At 41.7% G+C, this 20,996-nt stretch overlaps 1 protein-coding gene across 1 annotated transcript in view; it reads right to left on the reverse strand.

Annotated features, from left to right (window-relative positions):
- Positions 1–3,923: 3,923 nt before the first annotated feature.
- LOC126092885 (leucine-rich repeat-containing protein 24-like) overlaps positions 3,924–20,996 on the reverse strand; it is a gene marked incomplete at its 5' end in the record, with an annotated part of 204,387 nt that continues 187,314 nt past the window's right edge. The window contains 3 exons of the mRNA XM_049908614.1: positions 3,924–4,047; positions 4,087–4,260; positions 4,315–4,437. Of these exons, the coding sequence (XP_049764571.1) occupies positions 3,924–4,047; positions 4,087–4,260; positions 4,315–4,437 (421 nt within the window). The remainder of the gene's footprint in view (positions 4,048–4,086; positions 4,261–4,314; positions 4,438–20,996) is intronic.

Here is a 20,996-nt window from a genome sequence, read left to right on the forward strand (position 1 = left end):
CTTTCTTCTGTTTAAATTGACAATTTTTGTCCACGTAAAATAGGAAATACGGACAGTTGTGAAGAGTTTCCTTACAGACTAACGAGGTAAGTCACTTAGCGCAGCATGTCACTGCCGTGGTCAGAACACCGGCAGCAAAGTTCCGAACGACACTGCACACAAAAAGTCACTCGTTGGTGCTCGTCATTCATTTGTATTCGCCGGCACACTAATCACACACTTCACTAACACCAAGTTCACCGTTTAACGAACTGATAATGCCCTTCTAGATAATTTTTACAGTGATATGTAGTGGAATGTAGAGGAGAAAAACATACCTCTCAGTCGCTCAGTCTCTCATTTCATTAAATTGTCATTATGTGTCGACGTCATTCATCTTACTCTCGTTCCCGAAAACAAAGACAAAATTTTGCAGTAATTTTGCGATAGAAACGCCCTAACAGAAAAATTAATCGCTAAGAAGTGAAAAATCACATTTCATCAGCGAAAAAGTCCTAGATCAAGTCAAGATGTTTGTTGTACTATTAAGTCACCAGGTATTTAATTTGGGCATATGTAGAACGGATCATTTTTTGCAATGTGAAATAGTGACACTAGCATTTAGGATGTAACATTATAGTGAAAGATTATGTCGATAGAAACAATTACTCAAGTGCATTAGAAGAGTTCGAACAACCATTAAGGAAAAAAAAAGAAAAAAATCCGTTTTAAAGTTGTATTTAAAATGCAGAAAGAAAAATACTGAGGAAACATACATGCATTTCAGAATAAATTCAATCCAGCGTTTGAATGGCAAAAGTGCTGAGGTGATTTTCTTTTGTAGAAAGGCGAGTGATAACTGATGAGCCGACTAAACATATAAACATGGGCAATAGACTCAAGCTTTGGAGAAAGAAAAAAGGAAACGACTGTGGAATCCAAAACCGTGTGCTGATCTCATAAGACTGTACCAAATATCGAATCTTGCTAATTTTGTAGCCAAACAGTATTCACTTTAAGAAATGAATAGTAATCATAATTGTTCCTACACTTCCAGAAATAAAGTAATCCCTATTTGTCAAGTCGGAGTACTGATGTAGGGAACGAATGTAGTGCGAACAGAAAGCAATTCTCATGGAATTTTTATATTCCACGTGGTAGCTATCAAGCGTTAGATCACTCACAAACAGATAGCGTTTACCATAAAGTGTTCTGGATCAGCGTGTTGGTCGAAACCAAACTTGAAGTGCCCTTGCCGAACTTTGTTTCTACAACACATGAGAATGATTTGCAAAATTTAGTGATGACGTAAAATATTGCTACATCTATTAATTAGCAGGTCATTTTCGCTCGTTCTTCAACTCTTATCTAACAACAACATCGATCAATTTCAATGTAGTAATCGATGCGTACGTTTTCACCAGAGCTATAACTCTGCTGACGATGAAGACGTTATATATGAGGTACAGTTTTGCAAATGCCCTCATCTTATTATGAGAGGAAGTAGGTAGAGCGCAAGCGCCATTGTTTTACGGGACTGAACAGCGACGAGCATGTGGACGATGTTACCTTTGAGATAATAAAAGCTAAAACAAATAGCAGTGGGAAAATTATTTTAAATTACAATATAAGGAATAAAAAGTTGAAACTGAAACTAGTCACCAGAGTACAGAAAAGACAACCAGATAGACTTCACATTGAAGTAAATATGCATTGCAATAAAAAGACCTGAAAATAGAATATCTCCAGCGCCAAATGGTTAATATAAAGAATTAATCAAATACGGATGACACGCATTACATCAACAGTTTCATACTTCAATTAACAATATCTCGAAGTAAGGTAGAATATGAAGAGAATGGAGAGAGAATATTACAATTCCAATGTGTAAAAACAGAAATAAGCAAATTTTAGATGATTAACGGGGAATTACCCTGCTTGATACCACCTTGACAGTGTTAGCATTAGTAATTAGAGACAGAACGCAGAATTACATGCGTTGTTGACTTATCAAAATCTTTTGATAGGATCAGAAAAAAGGATATAATTGAAACCTTAATGGACAACAGAGTACCAATGGGTTTACTGAAAGTCATAGAAGATACACACAGGTAATAAAAATATACAAACTATTTACAGACGAAATTATACGAGATAAGGAATTAGACAACGAAATTCATGAAGCCCAATTCTGTTGAGCTTAATAGTGGACGACATCACTGATGACATAAGAAATAAAGCTTGCTATAAAAAGGGAAATAAACTGGTAAATATTTTTTCTTTTGCTGATGATACTGCACTGATAGCAGAAAATGAGGATGGTTGATAAAGGATGCTTCGCTAGTTTAATAAAACAGCTAAGCAATATAACATAGAAATATCTAAAAGAACTAAGTATATGGTAATATCAAAAGCATCTGTGTGATGTAAATTAGAAGTAGATGGTGTTCAGTTCAATAGGTGACGAGTTTTAATTATCTCAGGAGTGTTATTACCAGCCATAAATACTTAACCATGGAGGTGAAATTTCAAGTGGCGAAGCACTTGAAAATACTGTATGGCGAAACAAATTTTTGACCACTCAGTAGAAAATAAAAACGTATAAAACAATGGTGCGTCTGGTTTTCACATATTTGTATGCAGCAGAAGCTGGAACAGAAACGAAGAATATAAAAGAAAAGTTAATTGCAATGGAAATAAAGGTACTAAGATAGATGCAATGAGTAACCATGTCGGAGAAAAGAACAGATGTGTCGATAAGGGGACAGTGTAGAATACGAAATATAAACAAATGGATGAAAACAAGAAAAAGAAATTGTTAGCAACATGTGGAAAAGATGGACCACAGAAGACTAGTTCAAGTACGTAAACACGAACGACTGTGAAGGAAAAGACTACCAAGACGACCACCCAAGACATGGGGCAGCAGTTGGTCCAGTGCATGAGTCACACAAACAGGGCAACCCTGGTCACAAGAAGAGGAAGAAGAAGAAGAAGAAGAAGAAGAAGAAGCAGACGAAGCAAATTGCGCACATATTTTTAAAAATACGATGAACAATTTTTACGGAATAGTAGGGCGACAATTTGTGGATTGTTTTCCTGGTGCTATTTAATATGTGAAATAACAAAATAACTGAATGTACTTGAGAAAATTGGGCCGTTTCCTTCTAGTAAAAAGATAACTCGCTATTTATTGGCACCAATCTCTTATGGATTATAAGCTGCACAGAGAACTGAAGATCCCAGACGTCATTCAGAACTGTAGGACCGTGTGAGAGAACTAGTGGTCAGTGTTTCTCGCTGGTAATACTGAAGTCCCTTTTTCGGTAGCTGCTGACGATCAAGAATGTTGGTCTGGAACGAGGTCCTCTTAGTCTGAGAAACTGAAGAATGCTCCAAGCTCTGTTACAGATAACGACGCCATGCTAGTCGCTAGTGTTATCGTTTACTGCGGGGCTCCATTCGACCTCAATGTGGAGGAATATGTAACTATCAGACGTCGTCCCGGCTGCTCCTTCAGTTCAAATTGATGAAGCACTTCACTGACTTGAGAGTTTGAGTTACTCGATTGTAGTGCCATTCTCTTCAGTCACACCATATATTAATATTAATATGTTGTATGTGACTGATTTCTCTGAGCAAACACCTGCGACATCGATCATGTCATGGCGGCTATTATTGGGGGCTAATTGTTCTTCAGTTGTCTTCAGGAAGTTAGGATGGTACTGCACAAGCCAAAGGAAATTCTGGGAATCGAACACTGATTCATCACACGGGAGTCAGAGACCAGCTACAGAGCTGATCCCAATACAGAAACTGACAGAATAAGTAGCTGGAAAAGTTGACACAGTAGGAGTGCAACTGAAAATATGGATGCCTGCAAACAGATTGGCATCGCAAGAGACTCCTCCGTGTTGCGTAGCTGGGGTGGGCAGCTGAAGATCTCAGCTCAGGAAGAAGTCGCCCCCGCTGAAGCGGCGGTGCTGAGGGGCGGTTGAGCCGGGCGCCGTGGCCTTGGTCGTCCCCAGCCAGTAGGGAGGCGGAGACGTGGCTCCGGCACTGGGCGGGCTGGAGGCGGGGGCCGCCGCCGCCGCCGCCGCCGCAGACACCGTCGCCGCCCCCGCCGCCGCCGACGCGGTGGACGCGGCCCCCAGTCCGCGGCGGCGGTCCACGGCCATCTTCATGCGCGACAGCTGCCGCTGGAGGCTGCGGTACTCCATGAGGAAGCGCTCCAGCTGCTGCGCGTGGTAGTCGTAGGACGCGAGGTCGGCGGCGGCGCGCGCAGGACACGGCGGGCTGGGGGGCGGCTGGCGCTGCAGCAGCGACAGCTGCGACGCCCCCAGCAGCGGCGACTGGCTGCTGTCCGCCCCCGGGCCGCCCCCGCTCGGACCCAGGCCGGAGCCGCCGCTGACACCGCCGCCGTATCGCCCCCGGCGAGGCAGCGTGCTGCTCACGCCGCTGTCGACACAAACAACACGACTCACAATGCTATTCAAAAACCCAGCACACTCCAAACATGTCAAAGGCTATATGTCACATTCGTATGGAACCCGTAGTTCTTAGGTACTTAGTTATGTAGTGTCGCGGAATAGTAAAGAGTTGGAAACGTGGAATATTGTCAGAGTTTCGTTGCCTATGCAGAGAGCCAGAGGCAGTAGGTTAGGTAAGAGGTAGGAGGGTTGCGCATGTATCGGAATGTGTCGTCACGCAGGGGCTATGGCCTGGTTACACACAACAGGCGAGAGAGAATTGCTTAGCACGCGGGTTTTTGTTAGACGGAGACTTTCATAGAGACAGAGGTATAGCGTCAGCTGTACTGGATTTCACAACTTCGCGTAAGTCTGCCGCAACAACTCGTAACTGTCACAAGAAGACCTAAGGGGCAAGTATGACAGATAAGTTAGCAGTATAAGTGGAACGAATGCTTTAATTACAAACGAACATGACGTCTGGACGTCACTCGTTCTTCCTTTAAATACGCCAGCTTTGATAGCAAAAAGGCACTCGCAGTTAGACTTGAAGTTAGATGTGTTCTGGGACGCTGCGTAGCGCTCAGCTCGGAGATCGACATGTTAATCTTTATTAAGGAGATGTTGCAGTAAGGGCGGCCCATCCAGCAGCAGACGTGAGGGGACAGTACCAGCTCTGGTCCTCTCTGCTGCCGTTGGCAATCATCAACCCAGGATTAGCAGACATCGCGGCAGACTCGCTCGCCGCCAATGCTGACCACATCAGTGAGCCGTAGTCGAGATCGTGCGGGGCCTAGGCCTTGTGCATCCGCCGTAACAACAGGGTGAGCCCACGACGCTGGGGGACTGCAGCCCGTTCCGCCCGTCTACCGCGGACGAGCCACCAGGAGGAGCAGGGAAGAAGACGGGGTGGGATAGAGTACACTCCGCACTACGAGAACGCCTCTCGTGCCGACAGCACCGGAACTCGAACCCCGAGCCTCCATGCGCAGCAGCTTGCTGTCCGCCGCCGAGCCGGCCGGCCAGCCGGGTGCTACCTGCCACGCGCGGCCAAAGTACGAAGTAAGGGCATTCCACGCTACGTCACAGCACGCGGCGCTGCGCTAGCAAGACTGTGCGGCCCGGAGCTGGTGTCATCGCTACGAGTCAGCGAGGACTCGGAAAAGGTCGTTGATATCACCAAGCTCAGCCAGCCTGTGTTACGCTGGCCACATTGTACTCGGCAGGAATAAAGGTGTTACGAATTAATAATGTTTCTTTGGCGTTTCTGACGCGTCCACAGTCATTTCCTAGCATCCTGACACCTGTAGAGGTGACTGCTCGGCCTCCAGTCCACCATAGGCGACCGTAACCACCGGAGCGCCTACAGTTACTTCTTTTAACGACGTGATGTTTAACGACTAAGTTTTCAGTATATGTATGCACAATTACCGTTACCCCAATCTACATCTACATGTACATCTACCTCCATACTCCGCAAACCACATAACGGTGTGTGGCGGAGTGTACCTTGAGTACCTCTACCGGTTCTCCCTTCTGTTCCAGTCTCGTATTGTTCGTGGAAAGAAATATTGTCGGTATGCCTCTGTGTGGGCTCTAATCTCCCTGATTTTATCCTCATGGTCTCTTCGCGAGATATACGTAGGAGGGAGCAATATACTGCTTGACTCCTTGGTGAAGGTATGTTCTCGAAACTTCAACAAAAGCCCGTACCGAGCTACTGAGCGCCTCTCCTGCAGAGTCTTCCACTGGAGTTTATCTATTATCTCCGTAACGCTTTCGCGATTACTAAATGATCCTGTAACGAAACGCGCTGCTCTCCGTTGGATCTTCTCTCTCTCTTCTATCAACCCTATCTGGTAGGGATCCCACACCTGTGAGCAGTATCAAGCAGTGGGCGAACAAGTGTACTGTAACCTACTTCCTTTGTTTTCGGACTGCATGCCCTTAAGATTCTTCCAATGAATCTCAGTCTGGCATCTGCTTTACCGACGATTACTTTTATATGGTCATTCCATTTTAAATCATTCCTAATGCCTACTCCAAAGTAATTTATGGAATTAACTGCTTCCAGTCGCTGATCTGCTATATTGCACCTAAATGATAAAGGATCTTTCTTTCTATGTATTCGCAACACGTTACACTTGTCTACATGAGATTCAATGGCCATTCCCTGCACCATGCGTCAATTCGTTGCAGATCCTCCTGCATTTCGGTACAATTTTCCATTGTTACAACCTCTCGATATACTACAGCATCATCCGCAAAAAGCCGCAGTGAACTACCGATGATATCCACAAGGTCCTTTATATATATACATATATTGTGAATAGCAACGGTCCTACGACACTCCCCTGCGGCACACCTGAAATCACTCTTACGTCGGGAGACTTCTCCCGATTGAGAATGACATGCTGCGTTATCTCATCTAAGAATTCTTCAATCCAATCACACAATTGGTCTGATAGTCCATATTCTCTTACTTTGTTCATTAAACGACTGTGGGGAACTGTACCAAACGCCTTGCGGAAGTCAAGAAAGACGGCATCTACCTGGGAACCCGTGTCTATGGCCCTCTGAGTCTCGTGGACGAATAGCGCGAGCTGGGTTTCACATTTTCTGCATTAGTTTTAGTACTGTTTATTCAACAACAGTTAAAAACTATTTTGTTTGCTTTTGAGAGATCTAGGCGTTTGTGCAGGGAGGAGCACGGTAAACTGCTTTTTTTGTAATTTGGAGTGTATTTATCGAATTTCCACTCGATCATTGCAGTGCAGCGTGCTTTTCGTTTGCAATTTGCAGTACCCCAATGCGGACGTTTTCCTAGACGCCAATCAGTTTTAAATTGGGTAAATACATTTAGAATAGCAGGGGATGTGTCATCTGTGCGAAGAGGCCCTGAGAGTAGCGTTATAACATCACAAAATGTCAAACGAGTTAGAGCAGCAGTACTTCAATCTCCGAAATTGCTCGCAAAACACGCACTTGCTCTTGGAATTTCAAGACGTTCTCTCCACCGGACTTTTCATAATGAACTGAGTTAACACCTGTATAAAATGTGCGTGGTCCTGCAGTTGTTAGTACGGTATTATGTAACACGAAGAACATCCTGTGAAGACATGCTTCCAACCATACCCTGCGACGCACCTGTGTTCTTTTCTGATTAGGCACATTTTCACCTCATTGGGTGTGTAAACAAACAGAATGTGCTGTGCTGGAGCGACACGAACCCAGGCAAATTTAACAGAGATCCCTACACTCAGACGTGTGCCATATCACGAGTAGGCATCATTGGCCCTTATTTTTTCCAGGAAAATCTTTGTGCTGTAACTATGAAATCGGATCGTTACTTAACTATGTCTCTGAGCACTATGGGACTCAACATCTTAGGGCATAAGTCCCCTAGAACTTAGAACTACTTAAACCTAACTAACCTAAGGACATCACACACACCCATGCCCGAGGCAGGATTCGAACCTGCGACCCTAGCAGTCCCGCGGTTCCGGACTGCAGCGCCAGAACCGCTAGACCACCGCGGCCGGCCACTTAACTATGATCCAGGAATTTTTCCACCCGGCTTTCGAGGCGAAGCAATTACAGGATTCCCGGTTTCAACAAGACGGTGCCACTGCACATACAGCGGGCTTTACCATGAATTTTTTTAGCCAAACGTTTCCTGCATGGCTTATCTCTCTGATGGGGAATCTCAACTGGCCAGCACGATCACCAGACTTAGCTCGAAGCGATTTTTTTCTTTGGGGTTAGCTGAAATCAAAGGTGCATCGGAACCATCCCAACACCCTGGAAGAACTACAGTACAATACTGAGGCTGAAATTTCAAGAATACGAAGTCATGCATGAAAGAGCGTATGAGAATTTCAGAAAACCATTGTGGCAGTGTGTAGATTGTGAAGGTAGACATTTGCCAGAAGTACTGTTTAAACCATTTGATTAGAAACTTCCTTTATTGTCCAAGATAGAAAAATAAAAATTTAACTTTGTAAGTGTTCATTATTTTTTTATTTAATTCCCAAATCACCAATTTAACGAGCTCTATATTTGAAAATGTACGCTCGCCATTTCTTGCTTCAGTTTTTGTACTTAGAAGATACCAAACTTTATGTGAAATTCGTCCATGGAGTGAAGTCCTTCAGGGGCAATTAATTAAGGTTGGTCTGAAAACCTGGTTTGTTACTTGTCAGATATTTTATGTTATTGCGCAAACGAACAAAAAATATTTTGCTGCATATTGAACTCCTTTCTGAGGCACTGACAGCTCTTATAATCGGTAATAAAGGTCGTCTTTCCTCTAGAGTATTAGGTATGGACATAATTGTTCTTTGTGAAGTGTTATGTATTATTTATGTCGGATTTCACTAGCGAATATATGCATTGAGATGGAGCATCTGCAATGCCTAACTCCTTGAAGATATTCCTAATGATGACCGCAGGTGAATACTACTTGATTCTCGCTTTTGCACAGTCAATACTTTCTTCCTAAGTGTCTTACCACCAAAAACTATTCCATACAAACTTCGCCCCGCAGTGCTACCCACTGTTAAACAGTTATCTACTAAAAAAAGTATGCAGGATTGAATTTATTCCAATCTGCTATTAGCCCATCTTCTCCTTCCGCCTCTGTCCATCACCTGCTTCACCTCTCTCTTCCATCTCCACACTGCTCATCTCCTCCTTTCCATTCTCCTTCCTCTCGCTGTCCATCTCCACCACTATCTTTTCCCTGTCCTTCTCTTCCTTTCCTCTCTCTTTCCTGTCACCTTCTCATCCCTTTCACTATCCAAATCCAATTCCCCTCCCCCTCTCTCTGTTCGTATCCTACTTGCATCCTCTCCGTCGACCCCTCTTCCCACCGTCATTGTCCATCATCACCTTTCCTCTTTCTGACTGTCCATCTCCTCCTCGCCATTCGCTGTCCATATGATCACACCAACTGTAATAAGAGGCTGGTGCTTCTTACCTTCAAAGTATTTCGTTCGACACTGTATCTAATGCGTGTAGCAAATTTGTTCGAAACCGTTCCAGGCGTTTAGGATCAACTTCTTACCCGTGGCTCTGCTTTTTACCCGTGTCTCTGCCCGCATACGCAAATGTCAAATATATTTCGCATGCATTCAACATATTTGACATTAATTTGTACAAATATTTCACCTGTATCACTAGGGAATATTGGACTGCAGTTTCATTTTCAAAGAGCTCAATTTTTATTAAGACATGTATCCTCAACTATGGCTCACACAATGATATCAATTTATAGGTACATCCCGTGGTATATGTCGCTACTGTTTGGGAAATGTGATGTGAATTGAGTTACTAGTAAAGTAGTAACAAATCGAAAAGTCATATGATTCCGCAGTTTCTCATGCATCTCAATATTTGACATAATAGCTTCTAAACTGTGTGTCATGCAACGATATAATTTTTCTGGCAACTTCAGTCGTATATGTGAATACCATCTGCGAAGTATGTCGCTAGCACATTTAGTAGTAAGGAAGTAATAAATTAACATGCAATGCTTCATACGGCAGTTTTACTGCACGGAAAGAGGAAATGTAGTTGGCTATAAAAATTTTTCTTTCATTATTTTGTGGAGGTTTCTCAAAAGTCTGAAACTATGTGCTCCCATTCTCAAATAATGAATGAGCAAATAATGCATAAAGTATGTTTTGATTTGTTAAAATAATAACTAATATACAGTAACTGTCATTGATAATAATGCAACGTGTGCCATATCACGAGTAGGCATCGTTGGCCCTTATTTTTTCCAGGAAAATCTTTGTGCTGTAATTATGAAATCGGATCGTTACTTAACTATGCTCCAGGAGTTTTTCCACCCGGCTTACGAGGCAAATCAATTACAGGATTCCCAACTAAAGGAATACGCACGTTGTGGGCAACACTTCTGATTCACACCGTTACCCCCACCCCTTTCAATAAGTAGGTATATATAAGGTGGCCTGTTTGTTAATCCAGGTTATAAGCTATCTCCATTCCAAATTTCATCCAAATCTGTCCTGCCGTTTCAGCATGAAGGAATAAGAGACATATTAACACACCCACCAACTTTCGTATTTATAATATACATGAGATGACATTATAGAGTGGAAATATGCAAAATATGCTGTTTCTTTCCAAGACTAGGAATTACACGAAGAGCAAAAGTAGCTGAACTTAACTAATTGAGAATCAGTAATAGGCCCTTTCAGTTGTAGTTTTCATCAATTTTTACAACCAGAAACGTGGATGAGCTTTACCCTATTTAGAGACTATCGTGCAGGTGTTACATCAGTTGTTGGTACGGCTATTTGTTCTACAGAATTGAATATAATGTGTGTTCTCAAAATTTAGAGCGATCCCGTTTCCTAAGAACCACTTGGTATCTCCTTGGAAACCACTATTATCAATTTCTTATGTTGCTTTCTTTCTAATGGGTTTTATTGTCACAGTAATATCGTCTGCTAAAGCTACCAATTCAGCTGAATGCTAAGTGGAAGGCCATTAACATAAGTAAGGAATAGTACTGAACCGTGTGGAACTCAGTATCTGATTTCTCTACAGTCACTAAACTTTTGTATATCTCCAAAATTATCACACACACAAACACACCCACACTCACAAACAAACATACAACACACTAATATTTTTCCAGTGACCTCTGTCCCAAAGTTAGCCTCATGAGACCTTCATCTTAACGGAGAAAAGTTCGATGTAAGTTTGACATGCTGTCAAAAGCAGGAAAGGGAAGATGCATAATGAACTGTTGTTTGGCTGGGGGTTGGCTTAATGTCATTTCTGTCTAATTGAGTTTTTGAAGAAACGTCTAAGGATCTCTAATTTGCAGCTATAAAAACATAAAACTGAACCAATAACCTGGAAGAAAACCAAATGGCATTAACGTAAACCGTTTTTTGTAGACGATTGGGCGTAAATAAAATGTGACAGGAGAATAAAATTTTAGGACAAACAGTGAATAGCTCTGGTCTCACAATTTGAGGTTAAAGAAAACAAAAAAAGACAAAATTCATTAAAAGTATGTAAAATTCATCAAAATATATAGGAACTCCAATAGGTAAACCACAATGGATTAGTAGATTTCAATATCTCGGAGAAACTGTACACTAGATAGAAAAATTTGCAGTAGATGTAAGATTTAACAAACTGAGAAGAGCACATGGTTTGGCAAAGTCTATCTGCAGCAAGAAATGCGTATCTAGAAAAACAAAACTAAAACATTATACCACAGTGGTAAGACCAGAGTGAAGAAGTGAAGTGTCGTTAGGCTAGGGCCTCCCGTCGGGTAGACCATTCGCCTGGTGCAGGTCTTTCGATTTGACGCCAGTTCGGCGACCTGCGCGTCGATGGGGATGAAATGATAATGATTAGGACAACACAACACCCAGCCCCTGAGTGGAGAAAATCTCCGACCCAGCCGGGAATCGAACCCGGGCCCTTATGATTGACTGTCTGTCACGCTGACCACTCAGCTACCAGGGGCGGACACCAGAGTGACTATATGCGTGTAGATGCTTCATGATGAACTATAAGCTGAACAGAACAGAGGTACATCAAAGACAGATAATTAGAAATTTAAATGATGCAATACAAGCTACAGATGGTTGGATAATAAGAAGTAATGAGGATATCTAAGAAAATATAAAGAAAACATCAAGCAACGGCAAAGAGAAGTTAAATCTTCTTTAACATATCAGCGAATTGAATGTGGCTAACGTTAAAAATATTCCTGTAGTTCTGGAAAATGGATCAACAATAACGCAGATCGCACAATGTAGCGGTTCGTGTCACGCGAGAGTAAAAGATACGTGTTGGTACAATATATTATTTGAAGCGTACTCTGCGAGACTGACTGCGAAAAAGCAGTATTATCGCTGACGCTTCTGTATTCCTTGAACTAAAAGAGTTTTGGTTCGATGTTAACTATTCTGAAAAGTTGCAGTCTAGCTTCTGATCTTAATGAGTATGGCCGAATGTATTACGGCTTAAGAGAAAGAAGGCATTGATGTGCGATCGCCGTCCTTAACTGAAAGGCATTTCCTGATTTTGTGCGAGAATAATAAGCCAATAAACGAGTTTCTCGGCAGCATAAACAAGGTGTGTATTGCGTAGATTATTCTTCATCTGATGATTTCACACTTTCAAATATTTGCGCTTGCCTACGAAACATTTTTTTGGACTGCGGAAGCTCTCACCTGCAAACTCTATATGGTCATACATTTAAAGACTTTTAATCAAATCCACATCGACAAACAGGCTTCAATAAAAGGAGAATTGGACCGTAGGTAACGCAGACTAAGATTCCTACATCAAGCAATTCGAAGACCAGTAGAGACATCGAGTACAGCTTACAGTCAACGTGTAGCAGCAGATCTCAAGTCTACCACGCACAACCCCCTGAACACAAACGTCGTCTAGTGAGATCTGTATGCTTATTTATTCATTTCAAAAACCTAAGCTCTTTTCATAGAGATACTGAATACTAAACTAACTAATTCCTTGAATCAGTAATAATAGTAATAATAATAAAAATAAAAAAAATAATAATAATTAATTCAAAGCAGTTATTAAATGTATAATAATAATAAAAGCCGTACATCGAGGTTAAGTTTTGTCGCTGAAAGGAAATTTTCTACACAGATCTCCATACAATAACTGGGTGCAGGGTGAAATAATGACTCCTCTCATGAAACATTACGTCTAAGTAAAATTATAACAATTTGCCTTAGACGTGAGAGGGAGTTACAACAAATAAGGAAATAAGTAGAAAGAAACAGTATCAGAGTCGGAAATAACAAATTTTTTTTCCAAAAGATACTAAATTTAGAAAGCTTTCATGGCAGAAGTAGGAAATCGGGAATGATATGGCCAGGATAAAGGAGAAAACCACATGGGGAGGACATGGAGTGCTGGAAAAAGAGGAAACAACAAAGGAAGAACAGGAGTTGAAGCTGTTACATGATTCTAAATGGTTATTATGAAGATAAAATAATTTGTTATTATCACAATTGATCCTGTAGCCGTTAAGTGTTATAATTGGTTAATATGAATATAAAAAAATCTGGCGTACTTATTATTAAAATTGAAGCAATTAATTGATTCTAATTGGTTAATGGTAAGATAAAAGGTATGGCATTATTACAACGGAAGTTAAAGCTGTTGCCTGCAAATAATTGGTTAAAGAGAAGATAAAGAATAATTTATGTAATTATCAACGAACTCGAAACTATTACATGATTCTAATTGGTTTATACTTAATTTAAAATATTTGGTATCATTACCACTGATATGGAGCTGTTACCTAATTCCTGATTCTAGCGGTCAGTAGGAAGGTAAACAAATATGGTATCATTACAATTGAGACATAAGATTCAGACATGTTATTTAAACTGACGATGTGACCATGAGCAGTGTTTATTACTAATCATCATTTTTGTATTCTGATTATACTCCGACAATACGTGTTAGTATAATATCCGTAATCATAAATGTTTTCACGTAAAGAAAAGTATATTGTTAAGACTGTTTCTCTCGCTACTGGTGCCTTCTACCAGAACCTGTTTTTCGCCTATTTTCTTCGCAGATCCTCCTAACTGTACTCACACTCGAATCTCATTATCTGAAAACATTCCTTCCTTCACAGAAATGAGTTTATTTGTCTGTCTTCCAAAACATGTGAACAGTAGCTAGCAGAATACAGTACTTAAGATTAGTGCATACGTCTTCCATCCATTAATCTTTATTTTTCAGTGACTTTTTCCGGCATTACTGCAAGAAGAAAAGACAAACTGGTGAAAAAAAAAGACGGAAGTTCAGGACAGAATAGCGACTCTTACGAAACTGAAATGGAGATGGGCGAGACGAAATGATGGAAGACGGACTGAGAAGATTCCATGTTGGGATCCCTCGTAATATGAAATGACATTGATGACATCATCATTGAGTGACGACATAAGGAACTAAGCAATTTCCATGCGAAAAGCTGAAGATAGTGGCTGCTACTACTGCTGCTGCTGCTTCTGGTGAAGATGATAATGACCATGATGATGCTTGAAGAGTGTCCTTGCCTTCACAATACTCGGAGTAAAGTCGGAGAACTCTTTGTGAAGCAGAATAGTGATGACGGTTGTAAGACATTTTGCTCATGTTTACGAAGATATACAATTATTTTGTGAAATGCACGACTGGCGGTAGGTACAATATTCTGTACGAATACTGTAATACAGCTAGCTCTCATAAATATGGTACTTGTTGTTCTGTGGCGTGTGAAAGTCACTTGATGAAGAGTGACGAGGCGCAGGACAGCACGCAGAGCAAACTGCATCGTGGCTCGAGTCCCGCTGTTGCATATTCATTCTGCGGCTAGATGAACAGCGACGTCGTAGGCGGAAGACTCTGCGAGCGTCCGGCCTAATTACGCATGTCAGGGCAGGAGCAGCAACCGCACTGCAGAAAGGGGCACACCTACGCTGGGTTACAGCCTGCTTTCACGTACTAAACTAGTCAGCCTTCTACCAGTACGGCATTCTTCTACCCCTAAGTCACCCTTACGAAGTGCTAACACAATCTGGGGCCAAGTGAAAGATCATTTTCAACATTCCTCCGTCGTTGGGAACAATGCACAAAGAACCCAACTTCTAAATGATCTTCTACACTTACACTTATTACTTCGCTAGCTACGTTGTCTATACCTTGGGTGCCACAGAAGTGCAGACCATATGGGGCCTGCACTGTGTCTCAGTGCGCTAGTGGCAAACAACAGACAAACTGAGGAACTCAAAGTTTTCCCTCTGATACTAAGTACAGTAGTGTAGTGCTGTGTAGCAAAGTTTTTTATGGTATAGTGTAGTCTACAACTGTGTATTAAAAATCTGTAATGTAGTAAACGGGTACAGTATGACACAGCATTGTAAGCATTAGGAGTTCTACATCTGTGAATGTTGTGTGATATACATTTCAGCTGTAATGAGGGTCAGTTACACAGTTTTATGGTAAAATTGCATTATTTTTCAAACCAGCTACATCAAGTGTGGACAGTTAAAGTATATTTCGTGAGTAATGCACTATCTTGTACCTTGAAACGTCTTCTATGCTGGAACAGGTAATACTTTGCAAATGAACTGAGTTTATTTAGTGTCTTAACAATGCCTCCTATCATGAAAATATAAATTTGTGTTTGTTGCCAGTAACGTTTATTTCAAGAATTGTTGAAAACTTGTAACTGGTTTTTGATGACACGTTTTTTTTTTCAATTTGATGTCAATAAGCTCTTATTGCTGTGTAGTAGAGTAATAACTTAACACATTGGCAATGAAATACACTACTGAGAATATAATTGCGTAGCAACACTTTTAAATTTGCGTACAATATTTGTTCCTAGAAACATACTATATTGTACCCTGGAACACGTTTTCCTACAGTGAATGCTAACTAATTAGCTAGCTTCATGTTGCGTTGAACATTTGCGTGACAAATCAAGATGATGTAGAACGATTCATTTTACAATCATATAGCAAATTAATTTGTAAACATGGCTACATGTTGAAGATTTGTAATGTCTTCAGTTTTAATCTGCCAGGAAGTTTCATCATCAGTAGTAGACGAATTTTTATTTTTTGAGACAAGTTGGTGATACATCTATATAACTGAATTTTATGAGAGTTACTTTTTCAACATACTGCTGTGATCTTGAACTGTTTTTCCTTACACTTGCTACTATGGCCATGAAATAGAATTACTACCTGTAACTAATCATTTTGAGACCTAGCATTCAATTCAGTAGTGATGTTATCCTGTTCTACAGCTGGTTGTCCTGTTCCTTGTTGCACTATGTACAATATAGCCTCAAACATGTTGGCGGAATTACTGATTTCTGACGTAATGTTTATGTTTCTAGACTTTTTCATAATTGTTCTTCGTAATTATGAGTAGTTTTTTGTAGTGTGCTTCTACTGCAGGATCTTTTACAAGATTCTTTAGTCCGTCTAGAGATCCATAGTTCTTTACATGGCTGTATAACGTCCTTTCCGATTAGTTTTTGCGGAAATCTACTTTCAAATAATGCGTTTATCACAGAATAGATTAAATTTCATTATAGGATTTGGTTCACTATAAATTTCATCGCAGGTCATTTCTTGTAAACTGTTCTTAAAATCACTCGCCCTGGAGTCATTAATCATTCTCACTGATTTCCACTGAGGATCACTCATACTGTAAAGCACTACCTTATCTACCCTAACTAACTGTGCATAATGATCACCTGATGGGTAAACAGTTATTTCCTTGCTTTGAGCTTCACCACAGAAAACGTTATCAATTAACGTCTGGCTGTCTTTATCCAACATACATGTTGGAAACACAATTACTGACATCAAACTGCAAAACCAAACACGGTATCCAGATCATTTTTCCTATCACAATCCCTTAGAAAATCTGCACTGAAGTCACCACAGCTTACTATCTGAGAGATAGCTTGCTGCTGTCTGACAGATAGGATAGTAAAGAACCCCGTTTCCTAAGAAACATTTCCAATGTTTTAGGGCCTGTAGTACAATATATGTCAGACTATAACATGGTTACTTGTAGGATACACCAGAACAGCTGCTTGTAATAATTGTAGTAATAAAATAACTAACAGCAGAGTGTTATTCTGTTCATCTCTATAATATTTGTAAAGATATAACGTCATAGACGGCGAACTATCAAACAACAGTCAGACCACAATTCACGTATTATTAATGTCATTCACAACATACTCGAAACTTTGACAGTTATAGGAGAGATCCAGAATGAGATTTTCACTCTGCAGCGGAGTGTGCGCTGATATGAAACTTCCTGGCAGATTAAAACTGTGTGCCTGATCGGGACTCGAACTCGGGACCTTTGCCTTTCGCGGGCAAGTGCTCTACCATCTGAGCGACCGAAGCACGACTCACGCCCGGTCTCACAGCTTTACTTCTGCCAGTTTCTCGTCTCCTACCTTCCAAACTTTACAGAAGCTCTCCTGCGAACCTTGCAGAACTAGCACTCCTGAAAGAAAGGATATTGCGGAGACATGGCTTAGACACAGCCTGGGGGATGTTTCCAGAATGAGATTTTCAGTTTGCAGCGGAGTGTGCGCTGATATAAAACTTCCTGGCAGATTAAAACTTTGTGCCCGACCGAGACTCGAACTCGGGACCTTCGCCTTTCGCGGGCAAGTGCTCTACCATCTGAGCTACCGAAGCACGACTCACGCTCAGTCTCACAGCCGCAAGGTTCGCAGGAGAGCTTCTGTAAAGTTTGGAAGGTAGGAGACGAGATACTGGCAGAAGTAAAGCTGTGAGACCGGGCGTGAGTCGTGCTTTGGTAGCTCAGATGGTAGAGAACTTGCCCGCGAAAGGCAAAGGTCCCGAGTTCGAGTCTCGGTCGGGCACACAGTTTTAATCTGCCAGGAAGTTTCATAGGAGAGATCATTAACTACGTAATATGGACGTCACGTCATTCCAGACGTGAAACAGTATAATCACTTTAAAATAAATGGCATTCACATTTCTAAGCGTTCTCATCAAAATTGTATTCGCAGATACTTGATACCAGCGATAAATGCCGAGTCTGTCTTTAATAAGGATTTATTATTATAATTAGCTATTGTTGTACATCTTTCTAACAATTTCTAATGTTCTGGCGTAAGCTGTCTCCAGCACTCCGATCAGCAAAGAGGTTGCGAGAAGGTCGACAGTACACACCGGAGCAAGCGAGTCTATCAGGGGAGTGGCCAAAGACAGACTCACAAGAAACACACCGCAGCACCCTCTCGGCCCGCAGTATTTAGATCGTCGCCGCGGACTGGAGAACCCAGTCAGTCAGTCATCCAGTGAGTCAAGGGTTCAGTCATCGCTCGCAGCCCAGTGGCAGCCACAGCCGAAGTCAGCTCAACTTCTCGCACAGAGTCAGTCAGTACCCAGCGACCAGAGCAGTGTACTGTAACACCCCAAATATAGAACCCACATTAACCACCCTTTTTGTTGCAAACGAAATAGCAAAATTAGTCGTCCTGACAGTGACGGCAGCTACTGACAACAAAATTTACACTGACAAACTGCCTATTGGCTTCTGTCTCGGGTTCTTCGGCCGACGTTCATCTAATGATGAATATGTGAGCCTCAACACCTCAAACGAGAAATGCAACACCTGGAAACTGTTCTGAGGAGCAATGGGTACTCCACAAATTACATTAGACGTGTAACAGAGCCAAACACTCGGCGAAGTAAGGAACCAGAAAAAGAAATGTCGGGTACGGCCTTTCTGCCATACATTCCCAGAGTGATGGACAGAATCGGCCGTATATTGCGCAAACATGGCGTAAAGACGATTTTCAAACCGACAAGGAAGATCAAAGAGTGTCTTAGATCGACGAAGGAGAAAAGAGACCCACTTGCAATGTCGGGAATATACCGTATACCTTGCACATGCGGAAAAGTTTATGTCGGAATGACTGGACGATCCATTAACACCAGGATCAAAGAGCATAAGCGACATTGCAGGTTGGGGCAGGTGGAGAAATCGGCCGTGGCAGAGCACGCACTGAATGAGACCGACCACGTAACAAAATTCGCCGACACGGAAGTTCTGGCTGTAGAGAAGCACTACCACACGCGCTTGTTCAGAGAAGCTGTAGAAATCCAAAAACACGCGAACAGTTTCAACAAGAAAGAGGAAAGCCTTAAGGTAAACGGATCCTGGCTTCCCGTACTGCAGCGAACGACCATCGCAGGTAGCAAGAGGAGAACCGCACCGGAAATGACCGCGGAGAAGCCCTCGGACGTTGGCGCGCCAGGTACATATAGTCTGCGGCCGCGAGCTCTCCACCAGTTCACCACCGGCAATGGGGGGTGAAGCTTTGACAATGCCAGCCACTCGTGCTGGTGAAACGTCAGAAAAATCATTAAATGAACGTCGGCCGAAGAACCCGAGACAAAAGCCAATAGGCAGTTTGTCAACAAGTGGCCAAGAAAGCCTTAACAATTTTGTAAAATTTACACTCTTCTCAGTTTGAATAACAGGAATGTTATATAAATACGAATGCTTATCATAAAGAACGGACTGAATGAAAGAATACCACGTGATACAAAACAGAAACTCTAAAGAAAGAATTCAAAAATTATTATTTACGAAGGTTAAAGCCAAAGCCATAAATCGACCAAAGACCACATTTATCCTAGAAGAGAGTTGTAGCCGCATAGAGCTGTAAGTTTGCTGTGACTACAATGTAACTCGGCAATGGAGATGTTAACTTGACTTCCCTCTTGTATTCTGCAACAGTAGTACGCATGTTACGCGCTACTATATTGTTTTAAAACCAATCTGAGGTTTAAAGTTTTACGATATAGACTGGAAGTATCAGTCAGAAGTCGGACTAAAGTAGTATCTTCTTACCGTCTGGACAAATAACGGGATTTTGATGTATGTGACAGTGAGAAGTGAATAGTGTGATTACTGATTTGTGACGGTACTTAGTCATCGTGATACTTAATAGTCACGGACATCAAAGGACACAAAAATAGACTGATCGACGACATAAACTCGATTATTAGACTTGAGTAGGCCACAACTAAACGCAATCACGAAGAAATTAAAATTTCGCTGTGCTGTCAGAAGTTAACGTCTAGATCAGAATTACTGGTGTTCATATATGTAATTCCTTGAATGACATGTCGGTATGTGTGCTCCGCATAGGGACAGACAATAATTACGAAGAACAGTAAACCTTAATTGAACTTTAATTCTCCGCGTCGCCTACATCATTTAACGGACAGTTAAAGTGTATTCGTGAAATTAACTGAATGTTCTGATAACATAAAAGTGCCAAGTTATTTAGTGACAATTCAACTGTGAGCAGTAATAACTTTACGCTAAAAATACGACGCATTCTCAACATTGCTCAAGGGTATGTTATCTCTGGAATTACGTCGTGCAGTTGTTGAATACGTGACGTTACGACGCCTTGACGAAGGAATAATAATCAGCATCTTATTATCCTCGCAAGATTCATAATGTGGCCTCGGCTTGGGTGATATAATGATGATTCAAGACACTATTTTTGAACGTTTGAATAACCATTCTCAAACCAGGCATAAGAACTGTAGTCAGCAAGTTTGTGTAAGCTTAAGGGTCTGTCACGAACACGCAAGGGAATTTCGGTTATTTCAGGTCAATGGGGGCATCGCGTTATCGAGTGGTGCAGTCTCTACATTTATAAGTGCAGAAGATCGACAGACAACGAACACAACTGCTTTAATTACAAGCAAGGGCGGCGCACACACTCCGGCGTGCTGCTCCATCGAGACAGTGACATATTTTTCGAAATACAGTATCTGAAAATAACCAAACCACGCGAGGAGTTTCTTTGTTTTTTTTTCTAATAGTTATGTGTTGTCGTGATCGACGGACGCTGTTCCACGTCATCTCGACTGGGACAACCATCAACATCGAGCCGAGAGAGAACAGCGCCACAGTACATAGCGGGAAGTGTACTTC

The sequence above is a fragment of the Schistocerca cancellata genome, chromosome 7 (genome assembly GCF_023864275.1).
Source record: "Schistocerca cancellata isolate TAMUIC-IGC-003103 chromosome 7, iqSchCanc2.1, whole genome shotgun sequence".
Taxonomy (NCBI): Eukaryota; Metazoa; Arthropoda; class Insecta; order Orthoptera; family Acrididae; genus Schistocerca; species Schistocerca cancellata.